This window comes from Sorex araneus, chromosome 2, assembly GCF_027595985.1.
Source record: "Sorex araneus isolate mSorAra2 chromosome 2, mSorAra2.pri, whole genome shotgun sequence".
Classification (NCBI taxonomy): Eukaryota; Metazoa; Chordata; class Mammalia; order Eulipotyphla; family Soricidae; genus Sorex; species Sorex araneus.
Genome location: NC_073303.1, coordinates 31,598,618 through 31,621,356, shown reverse-complemented (window position 1 = coordinate 31,621,356; position 22,739 = coordinate 31,598,618). Strand labels below are relative to the sequence as shown.

At 47.2% G+C, this 22,739-nt stretch overlaps 2 protein-coding genes and 3 non-coding genes across 6 annotated transcripts; 2 read left to right on the top strand and 3 right to left on the bottom strand.

Moving 5' to 3' along the window:
* Positions 1-522: 522 nt before the first annotated feature.
* MCCD1 (mitochondrial coiled-coil domain 1) lies at positions 523-2,379 on the top strand. Its single transcript, XM_004621315.2, has 2 exons — positions 523-1,593; positions 2,110-2,379. Exons 1-2 carry the CDS (start codon positions 1,423-1,425, stop codon positions 2,296-2,298), a joined length of 360 nt encoding a protein of 119 aa, XP_004621372.2. The 5' UTR covers positions 523-1,422; the 3' UTR covers positions 2,299-2,379.
* Positions 2,380-2,532: 153 nt separating this feature from the next.
* DDX39B (DExD-box helicase 39B) lies at positions 2,533-21,112 on the bottom strand. 2 transcript variants are annotated; one of them, XM_004621263.2, is made up of 11 exons: positions 20,980-21,112; positions 19,527-19,853; positions 14,594-14,721; positions 14,245-14,337; positions 12,173-12,356; positions 9,662-9,780; positions 7,549-7,680; positions 4,619-4,728; positions 4,389-4,533; positions 3,191-3,338; positions 2,533-2,778 (listed from the first exon to the last, which is right to left on the bottom strand). In XM_004621263.2, exons 2-11 carry the CDS (start codon positions 19,735-19,737, stop codon positions 2,762-2,764), a joined length of 1,287 nt encoding a protein of 428 aa, XP_004621320.1. In that variant the 5' UTR covers positions 19,738-19,853; positions 20,980-21,112; the 3' UTR covers positions 2,533-2,761. The 2 variants fall into 2 exon arrangements, with proteins under 2 accessions (XP_004621320.1, XP_054981275.1); XM_055125300.1 differs by lacking the exon at positions 20,980-21,112 and adding an exon at positions 20,892-20,975.
* Positions 6,604-6,710, top strand: LOC129402837 (U6 spliceosomal RNA). Its single transcript, XR_008628876.1, has one exon. It is a non-coding gene; the product is annotated as a U6 spliceosomal RNA (small nuclear RNA).
* Positions 12,047-12,121, bottom strand: LOC129402959 (small nucleolar RNA SNORD83). The gene has a single exon (XR_008628970.1). It is a non-coding gene; the product is annotated as a small nucleolar RNA SNORD83 (small nucleolar RNA).
* LOC129402958 (small nucleolar RNA SNORD83) lies at positions 20,195-20,272 on the bottom strand. The gene has a single exon (XR_008628969.1). It is a non-coding gene; the product is annotated as a small nucleolar RNA SNORD83 (small nucleolar RNA).
* Positions 21,113-22,739: the final 1,627 nt, after the last annotated feature.

Sequence of the window (22,739 nt, the reverse complement as noted above, 5' to 3'; positions counted from 1 at the left end):
AACTCCAAGTTCACAGGTAGGTGCTGGTCCCCAACAAAAATTGCTGCTTATCACAAGATGCTCCTAGATCATATATTTATAAATTTCCTTATTATAAATAATGGTTCTTGGGCTAGAGCAATAGTACAGCGGGTAGGGCGTTTGCCTTGCATACCGCCAACCCAGGTTCGATTCCCAGCATCCCATATGGTCCCCTGAGCACCGCCAGGAGTGATTCCTGAGTGCATGAGCCAGGAGTAACCCCTGTGCATCACCGGGTGTGACCCAAAATAAATAATGGTTCTTGTTTCTATCTTAACCCTCCATTAGTTCTCCCATTTTCATGGGTCCAGGGGTAGAAAGGGGTCCATTGCACCTTCCCAGGTTGAACCCTATGACAATCTCAGTCCCTACCCACCTGGGCAGGGGCTCGTCTAGGGTTGGATCCAGGGAGAAGTCCTGACAAGTCACATGGTGCATGAACTAGGTTTTTATTCCCAAATCAAAGATTAAAGACTTGATTCAACAAAGCTTGATGTCTACTCAGTGTCATAATGTGCCAACAGTCAAGACTACAAATGATCCAACAGTGCCCATACATATTAGAATGGGCAAAAACCTTGCAACAAGCAACACAAAACACAAAGGGGATGGGGCCGGAGCAATAGTACAGCAGGGAGGGCTTTTTCCTTACATGCGACCGACCTGGGTTCAATCCCCGGCATCCCTTATGGTCCCCCAAGCACTGCCAGGAGTAATTCCTGAGCACAGCTGGGTGACCAAAAAAAGCAAATAAAACGAAACAAACACAGGAGTTGTACAAAGAGCCATTCTGGGTCAGCAAAAGGAAAACAGATGTAGTGAGGAGATTCAAAGCGCTAGAGCCCAGGGCTGGAGAGATAGCACAGCGGGTAGGGCGTTTGCCTTGCACGCGGCCAACCCGGGTTCAAATCCCAGCATCCCATATGGTCCCCTGAGCACGGCCAGGGGTAATTCCTGAGTGCAGAGCCAGGAGTAACCCCTGTGCATCACCAGGTGTGACCCAAAAAGCAAAAAAAAAAAAAAAAAAAAGCGCTAGAGCCCATGTAAGAGCCTGGTTTCAATCCCCAGCATAAAGTCCCCAAAGCAATACTGTGCGTATCACCCATGCGCCAAGCTAGTGAATAATGAAAGAAACCTAGTGTTTCTCATTTACAAACCTACAATGTTATCCCTATCCTGCAATTGGGAGAAATGAGACAATGCTAGGAAGACAGAGGTAGGCCACCAGTGTTTTTACATTTTGCCTCAATTCGTTTTTTCATAGCTGAGTTCCAGGTCAGTCAGGCAGTATGGGAGGGAACTGGGTAGTGGAGCAGGGCAGGGGCTGGGCCAGGCACTGAAGCGAGACAAGGCCCAGAGGCAGCCAGTTCTGGGCACAGTCAGCTGCCTGCTTCGCCTGCCATGGCGCTGCTGCCTCTGGCCTGGCTGGCCCGGCGCTGCTACCGTTGCCTTCTCCGGCCGTCCCGGGCGCTGGCAGGCCAAGGCTCCTGGAGGTGCTGCTCTCAAAGCCCCGCTGCAAGCTCTCCAGAGGCCACCAGCTCCCCAGATGAGAAGATAAGGACACCCCCCAGGGTAAGTGGAGCCAAGGGTGGGGAGGGGGGATTCCTACTAGGAGAAAATCAGTTTCTGCTCCAAGTTCTGCTGTGACCACCCCCAGCCCTAAATCTTTTTCCCAATTCCAACCCGGACCCCTTCCCCATACACACTCCCACCCCACTCCAGATCATAGGGTTCTCCCCCTAAGCCCTTCCCTCCTTTCCTGCAACCCACAAAGTCCTTGAGCAATTTCCCACCCAGCAGTTAATTATTTCTTAAGGGGGGAGGGGCCAGTCCTCTGCTGCCCATTTCCTTGTAGGAGTCTAGTTACAGCCCACGGGTCAGTGATCTCCAAAATGCAACCCCTCAGCCCTGAGCGCCCCTCCCTCTTGGCCCAAGACAAAAGGCAAATCCCATCGTGGCAGTAGTCCTGGCCCCTAGGAGAACTGTCAGGTATGGCCCCAAAACAATTTAAAAAACAACAAAAAAAGGCAGTCAGGATCCCTGCCTTGATTTCCCAGCCTAACCAATGCTTTTCCCCACCCCCCAAAGGGCGCCCGGCCCCGCCCCTCCGTGGAGCTGACCCAGGCGGAGGAGCTGCTGGAGCAGCAGCTCGAGCTGTACCAGGCTCTGCTAGAAGGGCAAGAAGGGGCCTGGGAGGCCCAGGCCCTAGTGCTCAAGATCCAGAAGCTGAAGGAACAGATGAGACGACACCGTGAGAGTCTTCGGGACGATGCCTAAGCTCCCCCCAGATGCCTCGCCACTGAGCCCCAAGAGCCCTGGGGTAAACATCTCCGCCTCTCCCAAGGGAAATGAGAAGACCCCGTAAACGGCAGAATTGGATAATGATGAGTTAGGACCATGTCAGTGTTTGGAATCATCCCTCTCCTGACCCCTCCAGGGCAGTCCTTAGAATGTACCCTCGGTCATGCATTAAAATAGCTTCACCCCAATTTCAATAAAGGGACGAAATGCTTACAGACACCACAGACACATGTGTTTTTTAGTTTTGTTAAAAAAAAAAAAAAAGATCTGACAAATCAGGAAATGGGAGCTCAGGAGTGGCGATGATGCAAAAGAAGGAATCCAAGACTGGGGCTTGGGGGCTCTCAGGGGCAGGTGGCAGTAGTGTCTCCTTTATCCCACACCTGGTGTTGTCCCCCGAAGAGGGACAGACTCATCCCCGAAGAGGTGGGTGGATCCTCTACCGCGTCTGTTCAACTGAAGAGAAACAAAGCCATTAGATTAGGACACGGCAAAGAGATAGTGTAGTTTTTTTTTTTTTTTTTTTTTTTGCTTTTTGGGTCACACCTGGCGATGCACAGGGGTTACTCCTGGCTCTGCACTCAGGAATCACCCCTGGCCGTGCTCAGGGGACCATATGGGATGCTGGGATTCGAACCCGGGTCGGCCGCGTGCAAGGCAAACGCCCTACCCACTGTGCTATCGCTCCAGCCCCCAAGATTGTGTAGTTTTGTGTGGATTTGTGTAGCGGGGGAGGAGGGGTTGTGGGCAGGGGGCGTTTCCAGAGGCTATTTTGAAAAAAGGTGTCTATTACACACATTCATAATGAAATCTAAGATATAACACACAAGGAACCAAGAGGCTTGTCTGTGGCAGCTCTGATACTTACTATAGGAGGAGATGTCAATCTCGTCAGGCAGTTCACTGATATTGACTTCAAATCGATCCTGCACATCATTGAGGATCTTGGCATCGTTTTCATCTGACACAAACGTGATGGCCAAACCCTTAGTACCAAACCTGCCAGCTCTGGCCACCTGGGAAGAGATGACACAGGGAGTGAAATTAGAAAAACATCTAAGGAGAGGGCAAATATAATAAATGTGAAGGCATAGCAATAGTACAGCGGGTATGGTGCTTGCTTTGCACATGGCTAACCCCCAGCATCCCATACAGTCCCAAGCCTGCAAGGAGGGATCTCTGAGTGCAGAGTCAGGAAGAAGCCCTGAGCACAGCAGGTGTGACCCAGGTCTCCCCCCTCAGCACTGGAAAATTAACAAACGAAACACAAAGAAATGAAGAGGGGCCAAAGAAACAGAACTTCATGAATGGCACTTTCTTTGCCTTGCAGGCAACCTGTATTTAATCTCTGGCACCACATACAGAACGCTGCTATGAATGATTCCTGAGCAGATCCAGGAGAAAACCCTCCAGGTGTACCCCACCACCCTGCGCACACACACACACAAAAATTGTGGGCAGAAGGAGGGTGATAGAGATAGTAAGTAAGGAACTTGCTTGCCTAAGAGGCAGATCCAGGTTCAGCACTGTCAGGGGTCAACCCTGAGCAAAGAGCTAAGAAAACAAGGGACTGGACGGACAGCACAGCAGGTAGGGCGTTTGCCTTGCACGCGGCCGACCAGAGTTCGATTCCCAGCATCCCATATGGTCCCCTGAGCACTGCCAGGGGTAATTCCTGAGTGCAGAACCAGGAGTAACCGCTGTGCATCATCGGGTGTGACCCAAAAAGCAAAAAGCAAAAAGCAAAAAAAAAAAAAAAGAGCTAGAAAAACAAAGAAACAAACAAAAAAACCTGAGCACTACTGGTGCGACCCAAATACCCACAAACCAAAACAAAATACGAAGCCAAAGAGATACTACTGCAGGTAGGGCACACCTCCCTAACATGCTGCCAACTGGGATTCGATCTGATCTCCAAGCACCAGTGAAAGTAATTCCTGAGTGCAGAGTCAGGAGTAATCCCTGACTTCGAAATTGCCAGGTGTACCCTCCCCCCAATTATTTTTTGAAGAACAATCCCAGAGAGCTAGAAAACCAGCAAAGATCCTCCTGGGAGTGAGGCTTACCCGATGCAGGTAGGTGTCCGAATCCTCAGGCATGTCGTAGTTAAAGGCGATATTCACCCGCTCAATGTCCATGCCGCGACCAAACAAGTTGGTTGCCACAAGAATTCGTCGTTGAAAATCTTTAAATTGCTGATACCGAGATAGCCTTCATGAGAAAGAAATTCGAAGATTGTTGAAATTATCCTCTCATAACCCCTTTTCCTCCCCAGCCTCTGCCCCATCTGCCTCACCTCTCTTCCTGGGGCATCCCACGGTGGATGGCAATGGCTGGGAAGTTCTGCTCCACCAGGAGCTGGGCCAGGGCAATGCAGCGCTGCACAGACTTCACAAAGATCACCACCTGTGTGTGTGTGTCAGAGTGAGGGATGCGGGCGGTGAGGATCCATGTGCATGTGAGTGAGATTAGTGAGAAGGGAAGATTTCAATAGTTACTCTTCTTCCTTAGCCCCTTTTATCCCGCATTTTCTCTTCTGCTCTCATTACAAATTAGCCTTTCTCATTTTATCAGAGTAGACACACTGCAGAGAAGGTATAAGAACACTAACCAAAATTATCAGACTATCAGAAAATGAGATTTACCTCACGCAACTAGTTAAAAAAAATTTAATTTTACTAATCTGAAAATTCTCTTACTCAGCAGAACACACACGAGGTTCCCTGGCGTGCTGCTCAGTGGTAGAGCAGTCCTCATGTGTGAAGTCTTGGGTTCATCCCTGGCATCACCAAAGACATTGTTAAAAAAAGAAAAAAAACATATGGGGCCAAAGACAATACATCTGGTAAGAAGCTTGCCATCCTCCTGGTCAACCCAAGTTAAATCACCAGTATTCCATATAGTCCTCTGAGCACCACCAGGAGTGATTCCTCAGTGCACCTTCAGAAGTAACACTTGAGCATCTCTACGTATGGCCCAAAAGAAAGAAAAAGAAAAAACCCCCCACACAAAAACTAAGAAATCTACCCAAATAAACATGACAAGTAAAATTATCAAATATTTCTCGGTAAAGGCAGGGGAAATAAAATCCTGGAACTTTTACAAGTTTTAAAAAACCTTCAAGGCCAGAGACAATAGTACAACAGATAGGGTGCTTGCCTTACACATGGCTGACCTGAGTTCAATGCCCAGCACCCTATGTGGTCCCCCAAGCCCGCCAGGAGTAATCCCTAAGCAGAGTCAGGAGTAAACTCTTGAGCATTGCCAGGCATGTCCCAAAACAAAACAAAAACTTACAAACAACAAAAAAAAAAACCTTCAAGCATCTGGAGGGGCACATATACCAAGCAGTGTTTAGGGGTTATTCACTTCCAGTTTGGTGCCCGGATCAAACTCGCCCTCCTGTATGCAAAGCTTGTGCCCAGCCAAGTGTTTTAATTTTTTGACTTATTTTATTGAGCATTTATTTCTTTGTCTGGAATAGAAAAGCAGTTTCTAGGGCCAGAACAATACTACAGCAGGTAGAGTGTTTGCCTTGCATGCAGCTGACCCAGGTTCGATTACCAGCATTCTATATGGTCCCCCAAGCACCACCAGAAATAATTCCTGAGTGCAGGGCCAGGAATAACCTGAGTATCACCCAAAAAAAAAATAAAATAAGTAGTTCCTTTGGGACCAGAGCAATAGTACTTCGGGCAATAGTACTATGGGAAGGCCATTTGCCTTGCACATGACTGATCCAGATTCAATTTCCATACAAATATGGTTCCCTGAGCTTTGCCAGGAGTAATCCCTGAGCTCAAAGCCAGGAGTAATCCCCGAGTACAGCTGGGTGTGGGAAAAAGAAATAAAAAAACAGCAGTTCCCACACCCCATCACATCCAATCGTAGCATATGATTTTATAAAGAATTTTGTTTGAGCCCAGAGAAAGTCATTAAGGCCTTCATGTGGCCAATGCCAGTTTGACCTCTTGACATCACAAATGGTTGCCTGAGCATCACCAGGAGTGATCCCTGAACTGAGGTAGGAATAGCCTCGAGTTCCCATGAATTCATCTATTCCCTCCCTGAAGAAACAACTTTCATTGAAAAGAATTGATACAGACAAGAGCAATAGTGCAGTGGGGAAAGTGCTTGCTTGTATAGTAACAGATTCGATCCGACATCCCATATGGTCACCTGAGCACTGCCAGCCAGTAATTAATTCCTGAGTGCAGAGCCAGGAGTAACCTCTGAGCATCACAGGGTGTGGCCCAAAAATAAACAAAAAGAAATGATACAGTGCGCAATTCTGCAGCACATATACTAAAACTGAAACGATACAGGGAAGGTTAGCAGGGCCCCTATACAAGAATGACATGCAAATTCATGAAGCAGTCTATATTTTTATGACTAATTTGTACGATATTAAAAAAAAAGTATGAAATTAATAACCAAGGCCAGAAAAAAACGGTCCAGGAGGACTGGTCAATGGCTGGAAATTACCAAAGGGTGTGGGGGATGGACAGTAGTTAAAGACAGAGGGTCCATTATGACAATAATAATTGGAAATCAACACTCTGGACAAGAACTGAGTGTTGAGGGGCTGGACCAATAGCAAAGCGGGTAGGGCGTTTGTTTTGCACACAGCCGACCCAGGTTCGATTCCCAGCATCCCATATGGTCCCCTAGGCACGGCCAGGAGTAATTCCTGGGTGCAAAGCCAGGAGTAACCCCTGTGCATCGCCGGGTGTGACCCCAAAAAAGAAAAAAGAAAAAAAAAGTGTTGAAAATAGGTAAAGGATATACATAATAACCTTTCAGCATCTGTATTACAAACCATAATGCCCAGAATTAGAGAAAAAGAAAGGTACCTGCTATATTGGCAGGCAGGAGTGGGAGGGAAACTTCGGACATTGGTGTTGGGCAATTACACTGGTGGAAGGATGGGTGTTGGAACATTGTATGACTGAAACCCAATCATGAACAGCTTTGTAATGCTCTATCTCAGTGATTCAGTAAAATTAAAAATTAAAAAAAAAAAGGAAAAAAGAACTATTGCAGGGCCATTATAAAAGCAAAAACAATTGATCAGCTAAGGGCCTCACACATACATACCACTTGATTCACATTCCTGTCCTTTTTTCACAGCACACATGATTTGTGATCTCCTACTAAGTGTATGCACAAGTTTCTGCTATCATTGGAGACAGGCTCAATTCCCTCCTAGATCTCCTAAGAGCTGACCTGGTTGAACTCAAGGACATCCAGAAGGTCAAAGAGCTTCCGGTTCTTCTCGTTGTCCTTCAGTTTCACGTAGTACTGCTGCAACCCATGCAGCGTCAGCTTCGTCTCATCATCCACGAAGATCTCCATTGGCTGGGGGGGAGGGGGGAGCAAGGGGGTGGGAACGGGAGGAGGGCAGAGTGGGGGGGTTAAACCTGGGGGGGTGGAGGAAGTTGATCTCCAAAACACCCCATGGGGGGATGGGGAGGAGAGAAATTTGAAAACCCACCCCCCCACCAAAATACCACATTTTAATGTGACCTCTTCCACATTATAACTAAAATCCTATCTTTTTAAAGATCACCCAATTGAAAATGGTCACATGGAAGAGGGCCCTGCAGGGAAGAAAAGGGGCAGTGAAACCACCCAGTGGCAAGAAGCCACTACCTCAAATGGAGGTGGTGGAAGAAATAAATTAGAGATTCTTAATGGAAGAACATGCACCGAACACCTGGGAAGTGATGGTTCAAGTGACTCAAGGTCAGAATAATCCCATCAGAACTGCTAAGACTGTGGGAGAGGGCCAAGACTATTCCATCAGAGTGTTCTCTCAAACAGGAGTGTCATAACCACGCTAGGAGGTCTGGAAGATTAGAATGCTGCAATGGGCTTTTGTCAAAATGCCATAAAAGTAGAAGCAAAAATTACTCAAACAAGCTGGGTTAACTTGCCCTCAGGGGTCAGCTTTAGTCTCTAAATTGAACCCAACTATTTCCAGTGTTCCATGGGTGGTTTAGTAAGTGGTACTATTAAAAGCATCCAGAGCAGCAGCTATGCACTCCTCTTAAATTACCCTTGAAGGGAAAAGCAACACAAAAAAGAAACTGATAGTAAGCCAACTCCAGAGCCCGTTTCTACCACTCTTCAATAATTTGGGGATATAGTTAACATGAAAACAGAGAATCTAAGTTTGTAGGAAAGGGGGTACATGTGTCATGGGAGAAAACCAGAAGCCCAACCCCAAAAGGCAGGCTAGTAAAGCTTTCCGCACAAGTTCCATGGCCTCCTTCAACTCTAGCTGTAGCCACAAGCAGAGCTGATGAAGTCTGACCAGCCCACGGGAAGGAGTGAAGCAGGGAGGAACACAATCCACTGCTTGTCCAGAGGCCCCACCTAGCCCCAAACCTCAACTCCTCCTGGTTACATCCAAGTGTGGGGGGGTCCCTCATTTTACCTTCCCCATATCCCTCTCCCCCCCCCAAATACTGAAAAAGTGTTTAAAAAAGAAAAAGAAAAAAAAAAAACTAGCCCCCCATTCAGGACAGCCCTCCCCCGCCAACATATATTAGGGGGAAACAGGGAGCACGGCACGCCTTGGATTCAGGAAAAAAACCGGGAACGGAAAATGAGGCTGGCTGGGTCCTCAGCTTCCTGGTCAGGTTTCCCCGCAGCCTCCGCTGCCGCCATCCACCGCTGCTGCGTCCGCATTCCCCCGCCGCGCCATGGTGCTTCTCTGCTGCCGCCATCGCTCACATCAACCGAGGTTCCGGATGGGTGCGAGGAAGTGAGGGTGGGAAGGAGGAGGGGACGGGGAATGAGGTGCCAGAGGCCCCCAACCCCTGGAGGTAAGGAGGGAGCCGATTTCATTTGTGCTGTTTGCTCTTCTCTCTGGACATGCCCTGTCATCTGTCTGTCCCTCTCTTGCTCTCCTGCCACCGGGAGGTTTTGAGTTTGAGGGAGCAGAAGGCTCCGGCTGTATGCTCGATGCCACCTTGAGGGTGCGTGGCTGTGGAGGGGTTATGTAGGAGACGATGCATGGAAGGTAGGGCAGAAAATCCTGCCCTCCCCCAGAGGGAGAAGAGGTTCCAAAAATGCTGTGATTGACAAAAAAAAGTCGGACACTACCCGCTCTCACGTTAACCCGACCAAGTCTTCCGGAGTTTCCCTAGCGCCCGCGCAGACCCTAACACTAGCTGTCTCTGCTTCTGTGTCTCTTCAAGGAGTCATCACTCCCAGATGGGCGTATGCCCCCTTCTTGGCACTTGAAGGGCAAAGGAGTCTGGAGGAAGAGGGTGCGGAAGGGGAGGAGGCAGCGGGCAGGGAGTGGAGGTAATGAAGGTAGAAGGGTATTTACGTCTTGCATGAACTTGCGGCACACTGGGCGGATCTCTTTGCTCAAGGTAGCACTGAACATCATGACCTGCTTCTCATGGGGGGTCATGCGAAAAATTTCCTGGACATCCCGACGCATGTCTGTAAGAAAAAAAGATTGAAAATGATATAGAAGGAAAACAGAATTATGTCATTAACAATAACAAGGGGTTGGAGTGATAGTACAGAGAACAGGGTGCTTGCCTTGCACATAGCTAGAAGCGAATTCCATCCCCTGCATGCTATTACGGTCCCCCCCAAAAACTGTCAGGAGTAATTCTTGAGTGCAAACAGAAGTAACTCCTTGAGTGCCATCAGTATGGCCCAAAATGTTTTCTAAAATAAATCACTTCAGGGACTGGAGCATTAGCACAGCAGGTAGGGCGTTTGTCTTGCACACGGCCAACCCGGGTTTGATTCCCAGCATCCCATATGGTCCCCCAAGCACTACTAGGAGTAATTCCTGAGTGCAGAGCCAGGAGTAACCCCTGAGCATTTCTGGGTGTGATCCTCCCCCCCCCCAAAAAAAAATCACTTCAGGGGCTGGATCAATAATACAGCAAGTAGGGTCCTTGCCTTGCACACAATCAACCCAGGTTCAATTCCCAGCATCTGATACGGTGCCTTAAGCCTGCCAGGAATGATCTGAGTGCAAAGCCTAGAGTAAGCCCTAAGCACCGCCGTGTGACCAAAAAAATATCAAAAAAAAAAAAAAAGGGAAGAAAATCATTTTTCAGTGAGAAGTATTTGTCTCAGACTTTCAACCATTAAATCACACTCACAATGGGGTTCAGACCAATAGTACAGTAGATAGGGCATTTGCCTAACACATGGCCAGTCCAGCCTCAATGCTTGGCATCCCATATGTCTCCCGAGCACCATCAGGAGTAACTCCTGTGCATCGCCAGGTATGACCCAAAAAGCAAATAAATAAATAAATAAAATAATGGGGGCTGGAGTGATAGCACAGCGGGTAGGGCATTTGCCTTGCACACGGCCGACCCAGGTTCGAATCCCAGCATCCCATATGGTCCCCTGAGCACCGCCAGGAGTAATTCCTGAGTGCAGAGCCAGGAGTAACCCCTGTGCATCGCCAGGTGCGACCCAAAATGCAAAAATAAATAAATAAATAAAAATTTAAAATTAAAAAAATAATCTTTCTGAACATACCAATACCAAAAACTAATTAAAACGTAACAATTAAAATTGCCATTAAAAACATAGCAATCCAGATATTCCCAGCAGCACCTGCATTTTCAGACAAAAGGGATCACAGGTTAAAAAAAAAAAAAAAAAAAAAAACACTATTCAGGCCTGCTCTAAATCGCTTTCCTGCCAAATTGGCTAAGTACACTATTTCTACCAAGGGCCCATCTCCTAGCTTAACATCTAGAATAGCCAAAATTATTCAGAATATCATTATCTGAGACCATATCTACCTCCACTTTCACATGCTGCGAGTTCTACGGAAAGCATTTCTTTTATAATTTCATGTACCACACTGGAATAACACCCAATTCACACAAACACTCCCTGTATTAATTCTAGGACTAAGTCCAGAGATTGATTCAACATAAATTCCAACATACTGAGCTAAGGATGCAGAAGGTCGACTGTCTTCTTCACAAAATCTGATACCCAATTTAAAATGTGGAGAGCTGGGGCTGGAGCGATAGCACAGCGGGTAGGGCATTTGCCTTGCACGCGGCCGACCCGGGTTCGAATCCCAGCATCCCATATGGTCCCCTGAGCACCGCCAGGAGTAACTCCTGAGTGCAGAGCCAGGAGTAACCCCTGTGCATCGCCAGGTGTGTCCCAAAAAGCAAACAATAAAATAAAATAAAATAAAATGTGGAGAGCTGTGATTGATGTTCAAGATCAGCAAAGTCTCTCTCAAAGAAGTACTGGTCACATAAGGATTATGACACACCCTTCCCCCAATCAACAAGGCTGCCCAAAAAGCATAACAAAAGGGGGGCCGGAGCGATAGCACAGCGGGTAGGGCGTTTGCCTTGCATGCGGCCGACCTGGGTTCGATCCCCGGCATCCCATATGGTCCCCCAAGCACTGCCAGGAGTAATTCCTGAGTGCAAAGCCAGGAGTAACCCCTGAGCATCGCTGGGTGTGACCCAAAAAGCAAAAAAAAAAAAAAAAAAAAAAAGAAAAAAAAAAAGAAAAAAAAAGCATAACAAAAGGGCCAGAGATGGTACAACGGGTAAGGTGCACTCCTTACATGAGGCCTACTCAAGTTTGAAACCCAGGACTGCATATATTCCCCCTGAGCACTTCCAGTGGTGATACCTGGGCACTGCTGCGTATGACCCCAAAACCAAAAAACAATGCAAAACAGACCAATAAGGGAAGCCAGAGCCATCAGTCATGGGTGATAGATAAGAGTCGTCCTGGCACGTAAGTGCTCCTGTATCAATAAGCATCATTTGGCTCTAACGGGCAATTCCCCAATCACTAGCCCAGTCTTGGCCCTGCCACTCACCGAGCTGTTCAAGCATCTTATCACATTCATCCAAGATAAAGTGTTTGATGTGTTTGAGGTTGAGGCTCTTATTTCGAGCCAGGGCTAGGATGCGGCCGGGAGTTCCCACGACGATATGTGGACAGTTCTTCTTCAGCACCTCTTCGTCCTTCTTGATAGAAAGACCACCAAAAAACACTGCGACCTGCCAAGCCAGAAGAAAGTCTCAGAGATAAAGAAACTCATTCTCCTATAGTTCCCACCATTTTTCATTTATCCTCCAGTTCTTACATTTATTTCAGAGCTATGAAAGCATTAGAGGTCACCCAATAATATAAAACTGATATCCTTAAACAACTGAGAGAAAGATGACTTGCTCAACTTGCTCAGAGTTATCTGGCCAGGACATAACAAGCGGGTCAAAGGCAAAAATCATAAGAATGAAGGCCATGGCAGATTAGGGAACGGAGAGGTAGAACATGGAAGTCACAGGAAGGAACAAGGTCAGAAACAGGCCTCAATCAAAAATAGGTTGAAAGGGGACTGGAGAGACAGTACAGCAGGTCGGAGGGCTTGCCTTGGAAGCAACTGACCCAGGTTTGATTCCAAGCATCCTGTAGTCTCCCAAGCATTTCCAGAGCTAATTTCTAGTGCAAAGCCACAAGTAACTCCTGAGTCTCACTAGGTGAGGAAGGGAGACCTTGAGGGAAGCAGTGATGGAGGGAGGGAGAGGTGGAAGGGAAGGTTGAGAAACACTGCTTTAAAATCTCTGTATCACTGTTATCCTGTTGCTGTTGATTTGCTCTAGCAGCACCAGTAACATCTCCAAGTGAGACTTGTTACTGTTTTTTGGCATACTGAATACGCCATGGGTAGCTTGCCAGGCTCCGCCGTGCAGGCAAGATACTCTCGGTAGCTTGCTGGGCTCTCTGAAAGGGACGGAGGAATCGAACCCGGGTCAGCCATGCGCAAGGCAAACGCCCTACCCACTGTGCTATCACTCCAGCCCATTCATACTTATTCTTTTTATTTACTATTCACTTATATATTATTTCTATTAAATATTGTTTATATTGTGTGTTGTTTATATTTATATTCATTATTTATATATTTATTACTATTATTTAATGTAAATAATAAAAATTAAATAATCTCAATGACTCTTCACACATCCCAATCAGGACAGCATAACTGTGAAGTTCTAATTCACATAACCATTTAAACAGGGTTCAATTACTTAGGGACGCTGCTTGAATGCACATTTATTCCAATAGGTCTGGAATGAAACAGTATTTCCAACAAAACCCTATATAATCTGAAAGTGCTGTAAATAACAAAGCTACATAATGCAAAACATCTCACCGTTTTAAAACATCCTCAAAATTCACATACTATAGATGTTAAATTACAGATGTTTAAATGTTAAAAGATATTTGAGATTGTTAACATTTTCATGCCACATTCCCTCAATTTCTCTACCAGCCAGTACATTTTTAAAGTCAATATAAATAATGATCTGGGACCACAACAGCGTGCAGGTAGGGTGTGTGCCTTGTATGCAGATGACAGGGTCCAATCTGCAGCAACCCACAGGATCCCACAAGCCTGCCAGGAATGATCCATGAGCACACAGCCAGAAATCAGCCCCAAACACTGCTAGTATGGCTCATTAAGTAAACAGATAAATAAATTTTAAAAGAACCTATGATCTTGAGGCCCAGATGGGAGTTCAGTGGTAGAGCTCATGTGTTAGCTTTGAATGTCTGACACAAACACATTCTCCCCCACCAACAAAAAAAAAATAAAGTGATCATGAGGTTTGCACCACCAACAATCCAATCTGTCTTCTGTTGCACAGGTATATTTACATAATGTGTTCATTAACCAAGAAAACTGAAATTTCATGTAGCAGACATCACTAAAGTGTTATACATTTAAAAATGAGCCCAGGGCTTTATAAAATCTATACACAAAGATTTACAAGAATTTAATATGCTACAAGCACAATGAGGTTCATATACAGCAAGATAGGTGATCTTACAAATTTCCCATTCTCCAAACCCTGTTCTCCCAGGTCTCTCACTTGGGCTTACCTTGACATTGGGCATGTATTTAGAGAAGCGCTCATATTCCTTGCTTATCTGAAATGCCAACTCTCGAGTGTGACACATCACCAGCACAGACACCTTTGGAGAGAAGCAGATGGAAACAGATATGCAACACATCCTGTGATCCCCTCTGGATGACTGTCACAAGGCACATGGCCGATAACAAATTACTTCAATTCTAACATCTAAATCAATCCCAAAATGACCATTAGTCTCATTGTTAGCCAAAGGTGATCTCAGACAAAGTCTAAGTGGACCACAAGACCAAAAAAAGAAAAACTTCCCAAATATTCCTGACTAAAACGCTTTGTGCAACTTTCTTCCCAAGAGTTACCTGTCCAGTGACTGGCTCCAGCTGTTGCAATGTGGCTAGCACGAACACTGCTGTCTTTCCCATGCCGGACTTGGCCTGGCACAGGACATCCATTCCCAGAATGGCCTGTGGGATACACTCATGCTGGACTAGAAAGAGAAAAAACAGGTCAGACTCCAATCTCCTTAACACCCCTTCATTACCATGTCAAACCCATTTCTCACTACTCTTTTTTCTTTCCTTTTTTTGGTATCTGGGCCACACCCGGTTTACTCCTTGCTCCATGCTGAGGGATCACTCCTGGCGGGCCCCAGGAGATCACAGGCAGTGTAACCAGTCAGGTGCCTTATCCTTTGTACTAGCTCTTGGGCCCAACCACTCAATGCTTACGTGACCCTTTCTTATCAACTTAAAAATCACTTTTAGAGCTGGAGTGATAGCACAGCAGGGAGGGCACCGCCTTGCATGCAGCAGACCGGGTTTGATTCCCAGCAGTCCCCTGAGCACTGTCAGGGAATAATTCCTGAGTGAGCCAGGAGTAACATACCCCTGTGCATTGCCTGGTGTGACCCAAAAAACAAAAACAAAGCAAACAAACCCCCCCCACACACACACACAAAAATCACTTTTACCTTTTCATCCCTTTGATTCCCTCAATCAATCCGATTCACCCCAAACCAGACCCTCCTTGTCCTAGCTTTAGCCTCTTTCCATTCCAGCCACGTATACTATTGCTAACAACTCTCTTGCACCTACCAACACTCACCAATGGTGCTCCTTGGGTGTTCTTTATTCCCTAATCTGGTTTTTAATTTTGTGCCACACCCGGGAGTTCTCAGGGCTTACTCCTGGCTTGAGGGATCATATGGGGTGCTCAAGATTGAACCCAAGTCAATAGCATACGGTACTTTATCTCTTCAGCCCGTTTTCCTTAATCTGGAATATCCCTGACATTTGATCAATTCTTGTTCGGGGCCACACCTCGCAATACTCAGGGGTTACTCAGACCCTAATCTATTCATTTGAGTGTGTGCCACAGGTCACTTCCCTATCTAGGTTGTCAAGCATTTGTCCTTGTAGCTTGGACAAAATGAAGAACTTGGTAAATGACCCAAAAGTAGACATCTTTTGACCTGCCATAAAAGTTTCCGGAAGGGCTGGAGAAATAATGCAGCAGGTGTGGCCATTTGCCTTGTACTCCGCCAACATGGGTTGGCTCCCCAGCATCACATTTGATCCTGAGTACTACCAGGAGTAATTCTCATCTGTGCACAGCCAAGAATTACCACTTAGTAGGGTGTGGCCCAAAATCAAACAAAACAAACAAAAAAAAAGTTTCCAGAGACTAGAGTAATGTAATCCAGTAGAAGAGGATAAAGATCCAGCAAGCTGCTCTGGAAAGCCCAAAAACGTAAGCCACCTGACAAAATCTTTTCAAAACAAAGCCAGTAGTAAGAAAAAAAGCAAGGGCCAGGGATAGTACAGCTCCTAGGGTGTGGCCTTGCATGTGATCAACCCTGGCTCAATCACCCCAGCATCACATCTGGTCTTCGGAGCCCCACCAGGAAGAATCCCCAAGTGCAGAGCCAGGAGTGCTGAGCACAGCTAGGTATGGAGGGAGAAAAAAAAATGGAATGGCAGACCTCTAAATTACTTCTGGAGCACCTGCATTTTCCTTTTATCCCAAATAAAAGACCAGTACTAGGGCTAGGAAGGTAGTAGAGGGATCTGATCGCCAGTACTGCCTGGCCCCTAGCACTGCCAGGAGACACCCAAGCACACCCAATGTAGCCCCCAAAATGGAGGGCTTGCAGGAGGGATGGAAAACATATAAACCTCTCTCCAGTTTTCTTAACTATTTTTAATAGTTTTTTTTTTTTTTGGTTTTTTTTGGGGTCACACCCGGCGATGCACAGGGGTTACTCCTGGCTCTTCACTCAGGAATTACCCCTGGCGTTGCTCAGGGGACCATATGGGATGCTGGGATTAGAACCCAGGTCGGCCGCGTGCAAGGCAAACGTCCTACCCGCTGTGCTATCGCTCCAGCCCCAGTTTCTTATTTTTTTAATTAATTTTTTTATTTGAATCACAGTGAGATACACAGTTACAGAGTTGTTCATGATTGGGTTTCAGTCATATAATGTTCCCAAACCCATCCCTCCACCAGTGTGCATTTCCCACCACCAATGTTCCCAGTTTCCCTCCTGCCCCTTCCCCCAGCTGCCTCTAGGACAGCACTCTCTCTTCTCTCCTCTCTCTCTCTCCCCTTTTGGGCATTATGGTTTATTTATAATTCAGATACTGAAAGGTTATCATGTATATCTCTTTACCTACTTTCAACACTCAGTTCTTGTCCAGAGTGATCATTTCTAGCTATTATTATCATACTGGTCCCTTCTCTATCCTAACTGCCCTCTGCCTCCCACACATTTGTGGCAAGCTTCCAACCATTGACCAATCTTACTTATTCACTCATTATATGTATACATATATATGTATGCATATATGTTCCACGACTGTAGCCTGCCTACCTGTCTTCCTTCCTTTTGGGTCACATCTGGTGGTTTCTCCTGGCTCTGCACTCAGGAATTTCTCCTGGCAGTGCTTGGAGAACCATTTTCTGGATGGAGGATTAACACTGTCAAAATGTCAATACTCCCCAAGGCATTATAAAGATTCAATGCAGTCCCTATGCGGGTACCCATGACATTTTAAAAAGAAATAGATCAAGCACTCCTGAAATTTATATGGAACAATAAACTTTCCCAAATAGCTAAGGCAATCCTTGGGAAAAAGAAGGGAGCTTGTGTTTGTTGATTGCCCCCTAACCTGTCCATTGCCCCCTAACCTATTCTCTATGCACTAAAAGTAATTGTGCTAGAGAAAAGGGAATAAAAATGTCAGACTTGATACCGATGCCCTCTAGTGATACACATGTACACAATTATAATACAAAGGAAAACCTATCCAGCATTCTCATTCTAGCTGAATCAGTGTTGACTTCAAGGAAGAGAGGTCTGTTAAAAGTAGACTTTGGGGAACAATGTAATTTCAAAATAAGAGAGAAGGAATAGGACTATCCAAGGATTTATTCATTTGATTACTATTTTTCAGTACCACAAGATAAAATAACCCCTCAAGCCTTGTTTTCTTGCTTTTTTTTAGCATTCTCATTCACCCATCTAAAAGACAAAATATAGAAAAGCCAATCAGTCTTTTTACAGAAGGGAGCAACTATTTCATTTCTGAAAATTCTCTACCATCTGTCTTCATCACTACTCCAAGCACTGAAATTCAGATTTGTGTTATTGTTACCCTCCATCTTCTCCAAGTGTCTTGATCCATTTCTCTATCTCGAGCTCTAATCAAATTGCTACTACTTTCAGACCAATTATTACCAAAACAAGACTGCAATTATGTCAGCCTTTCTACCCATAAACCTTTATGTAACCAAACTGTGTAAAAACCCCAGTCTTCTTCTCCTTCATTCCCCTTCTCTCCTTCAATACTCTCCTCTCTCCTCGCAGCCGCTCTTTTATCCTCTCACACCATGCCTCCCCAAACACAGCTCCCCACGGAAGCGCAATCAAAATGTTTTTCCAATCTTCCCAACCACCTGCAGCCCACAAGGGCAAAAACAGCCGTTAAGATGTGTTGCTCCTCTCCACAGACCAGCAACTTAATTAACATCTTTAATTCCACTTCCTAATATTTACTATTCTTACGGACACAGTAATAAACACTTTTAGGCTTGTAGGCTGACTCTCCTGGGAACATCTCATCACAGACTCAGATAGTGCTTTGGTTAGATCAATCATTCCTAACCCCAGCAGGGTCCAAATCTAGTTATTACTTTCTGGATCATGACAAAATTTGTCCATGACAAAGCTCTTAAGCTAGGGCACTTTGGCCAGGCCCATTTCGGTGCCAGGGTTGGTATATCGCTCACCACTTGCCCTGGGTCCATCCAGTCCCTCATCGAGACCCTGCTTTTGGGGATCTGAGGGCAACTGTGGCTTAAGTTGAGAGAGCAGATGTCCAGGAGGTAATTTTTTTAATTTTTATTAGTAAATCACCATGAGGTATAGTGACAAACTTATGAACTTTCATATTTACATTTGGTTTACATCCTTCCACCAGTGCCCATTCTCCTTCACCAATGTTCCCAGTATCCCTCCCACCCCCCCCCCACCCCAACCCTCACCACCCCACCCTGCCTCTGTGGCAGGGCACTTCCTTTTGTTCTCTCTCCTGTTGGATATTGTCGTTTGCAATATAGAGGTACTGAGTGGCCATCATGTTCGGTCTATAGTCCACTTTTGGTATGCAGCTTTCAACCCGAGTGTATCCTCCTAACATTCTCTACTAGGTGTTCCCTTCTCTGTCTCTGCTGCCTTTTCCCCCAGCATGTGAGGCCAGTTTCCAAGCTGTGGGGCAGACCTTCCAGGAGGTAATATTATCAGAGTCAATCAACTCCCAAACCACAGGCTTGTCTTTTCAATTGTCTTTCTGAATCCATACAAAAAGCAACTGCTCTGAAAAAGCTAACCATGCAAAGGACATTAAAGAGAAGAGAGACAATATTTACAAGTCAGAGTCTGATCAGGAGACAAAGGTAACTGACAGTTTCTTATTTTTTTGTTGTTTTGTTTTGTTTTTGGGTCACACCCGGCGATGCACAGGGGTTACTCCTGGCTCTTCACTCAGGAATTACCCCTGGCGGTGCTCAGGGGACCATATGGGATGCTGGGATTAGAACCTGGGTCGGCCACGTGCAAGGCAAACGCCCTACCCGCTGTGCTATCCTCCAGCCCCGACAGTTTCTTATTCTTGACGGATTCTAAAAATACATTACCTGAGCAACAATGAACATAGCTGTTTCCCTCTACCCTGAAAAATGCTAACCAGCACGCTATGCCCCAAAACAAAAAACCTCTTTTAACAGAAAATTTACCTTCTGATGGATGCTCAAAGCCGCAGTCAACAATGGCGCGAAGCAACTCTGGTTTGAGCAGGAAGTCCCGGAAACCAGAGCTGTGGATGGAGACGTAGGAGCCCTTGACGTCCTTCTTGGCAGGGGCCTCAGTCCCGTCCCCCCCGGCTGCGGTCTCCACCTCATCCTCTTCGTAGTCCAGGAGCTCGTTGTCCACATCATTCTCTGCCATGACTGGGCGGGCAGGGGGGACTAAGGGAGGGGACTCGGGACGGTTCACACAGGGGGGAAGTGGAGAGTAGGGGGGTGACGGAGGCTGGAGAACAGACACGAGTTTTGACAGGAGAGCTGGGAAGAAAAAGAACACTCATCAGCTAGGGCCAAGAGCCTCCGCGACACTTGCCCTGAACTACAGACCAGGACACCGTGACTCAAACACGACTACGGGGAAGGGCAGCTCGCGCGGGCTGGTCGCGCGCTGTCACAAGGTCCCCCTTTTAAGTACAGAAACCAGCGGCAGGAACTAGGATATTGCGGAAGACTAACTTGTACATTCCTGATCTGCAAACAACGATGCGGGAAGAGGAGATAGTGAAACGCAGAGGCGGAGGACGGAGAGGAGGAGGAGGAAGAAAGGGCCTGTGAGACCCCTTCAAAGACCCCGCGCGGTCCCCGTTGCCTCGGGCAGCAGCCATCAGTCCAGGGTGATAGATAATGGTCAGCATTGCGCCAAGCGCTCATTTCTCAAGAAGCGAACATCATGTGGCTGCCGCCCCCCGCCCGGAGACCCTCCCGCCGGGGTCGGAAAGCCCGGGGCGACTGATGAGGAACGCGGAGGTGCGGGAGCCGTGACTCAGCGACAAAAACAACTGTTTTTTTTGTTTGTTTGTTTGTGTTCCCTCTTTCTCGCGGGAACAAGGAAACGAAGAAGCGGCCCCGATTCTCCACTGCAGCTAACTGGCCCTCTACCGTTTCCCCGGCACTACTCCGGGGCGCCTCCTTCCCCGCGAGCACACAGGAGCCCGATCGTGAACGTTTGGAAACGGGCCCCACACGGGGCGAGCGAGCGCGGCCGAGCGCGGCCGAGAAACCGGCTCGACCGATGGGCGCCCAGAGGCAAGAGGCAGGCGAAGGGCCTCGCCCTCCGCCGAAGTCCAGGGCCACGGACGCCCAGCGCCGCCGCATCGCTGGTGCCTCAGCGAAACGAGAGGCCCGATGCGGATGACGAGCGCAAAAGAAACACAATGGCGCCCGGGCCACCATTTTGAATCGCTTCCCCCACCTCCGCGCCAGCGGCCCTACCTCCCCCCTCAGGAGTTCTTTGCTGCCGCAAAGGGAAAGAGCAATGGAAACAACCCAACTAGACGTCAGGGATGAGACTATAACCTGTAGAACGGGTATTAGGAGCCCAAGAGACGGGATGACCCGAGAGAAACGGAGATGGAGGCGGATGGTCCCGAAGGCCAGACCTTACCTGAGCAAGACGAGTACGTATGGCGGCGGCGGCAGGGACGAAGGAGGGAAATCTACATTCACTTCCGGTTCCCGGCTTCCCTCTTCTCGGCTTCCCGCCTTCTTGCCTGCCAATGCGCAGGCGCAGGGAACCGGAAGCGGGACCTTCCGCCGTTTATAGTTCCGCGCACTCCGGGGTTGCCTTTGGAAAATGCCTGTGTGAGATATAATCTAAAAGCCAGCTGCTGCCGCGACGGAAGGCATAAAGGGAACTAGTATTCTCTCCCACTGTTACCTTTTTTTTCTTGTCCTACTCTTATCCACATCCCTTACCTTTCTCATTTACACTCTTTACTTCGTACATCTCTCAGGGCAGCCCCGCGTGGGTGCTCGGAGAAAGGAGGGCGGACCCGGCTGTGAGTTCCCACGGGGTCCTTAGCCCCGTACCCAAGGTGACCTGGGGGGCGTCTGCGCGGGAACCGAAGAACGTCCGGACGCAATCCGGTGCTGGTGGGGGGGGGTCTCTCTAACTGGAGGTGACCCTTCCTAAAATAATGTTGGTTAATATAGCTTAGATGCCTTGTGGGCCATGACGCTGGTGAGAATTAGGATTGTGCCCTAGGTTAGTTGTTACAGTTTAAAGGGTTACGCAACGTTTGGTAAATATTAGCATAGGTGTTCTTACCCCGCCCACGGTAACCGTACCATCAGCCTTGACTTTTTTTCCTGAATGAAGCATATACCCTGCCTTCCTACCTAGTCTGGTTAATAAATAAACTACGGGTTACCTCATCGCGTCCAAACCTAGGTAAAACCTGCTATCTGCAGCCAAGAGAAATAAATATTTTGCTGGAGATGTAGCTCCGCAGTAGACCACTTACTTTGTTTGCGTGAGACTGGGTTGATCCCTGGCATGGGAGAGCGATTAGATGAGCAAATATAAAAGAGTAGGTTTTTCGGGGACTGGAAAGATAGTTCAGCGGGTAGAGCAATTGCCTTGCACGCGGCCGACCCGCCTTCAATTCCCCGCATGCCATATGGTCCCTCTCCAAAACAAATAGGAGTAGTTCAGAGCATAAGCGGATGTGGGGGGGGGAGGTAGTTTTTCCCAGCAATAAAATTCAATTGATCTGTTTCAACCACCCACCCCAGAACCAGAGAGATGGTCCCTAAGCACCACTGAAAGCAGCTTACACACACACACACACACACACACACACACACACACACATTACTTGCCAAATGTTCTAAAATCTGGAACACAGCTATAAACAGCCCTGTTGCCACAGTTCAGGGGCATAACCTGGGAGAAAACCCATAAATATATCAATATATCCAGTAGCAAAAAATGCCATTAAAAAAACAAGACAGCAAAAAGAGTTTTGGGCTGGTGAGATAGAACAGGGGTAAGGAGTTCACCTTACATGTAACATTCAATGCCCAGCATTGCATATGGTACCCTGAGCAACCCCCAGAGTGACCTCTGAGCACAGAACCAGGTGTAACCCATTATAGCCCCCCTAAAAGTGTTTGTATATCCCAGGGTTTCTCTGCAGCTGCCATCTATAGTCCTCAGGTTACAAATAAGGAGACACATATATTTATGTCTTTGCAGAGATTCTCAAAATTATTTCGCTTCCCACCCCTTTTTCAAGAAAGAAATCATCTCAGGGCCCCTCTTGGAAATCTTTCTTTATATAAACAAACAGCACACCACCCCCAACCCCCCCCCCACACACACACACACGTGGATCATTCGAGCACCCACCAGGAGGGCAGCCA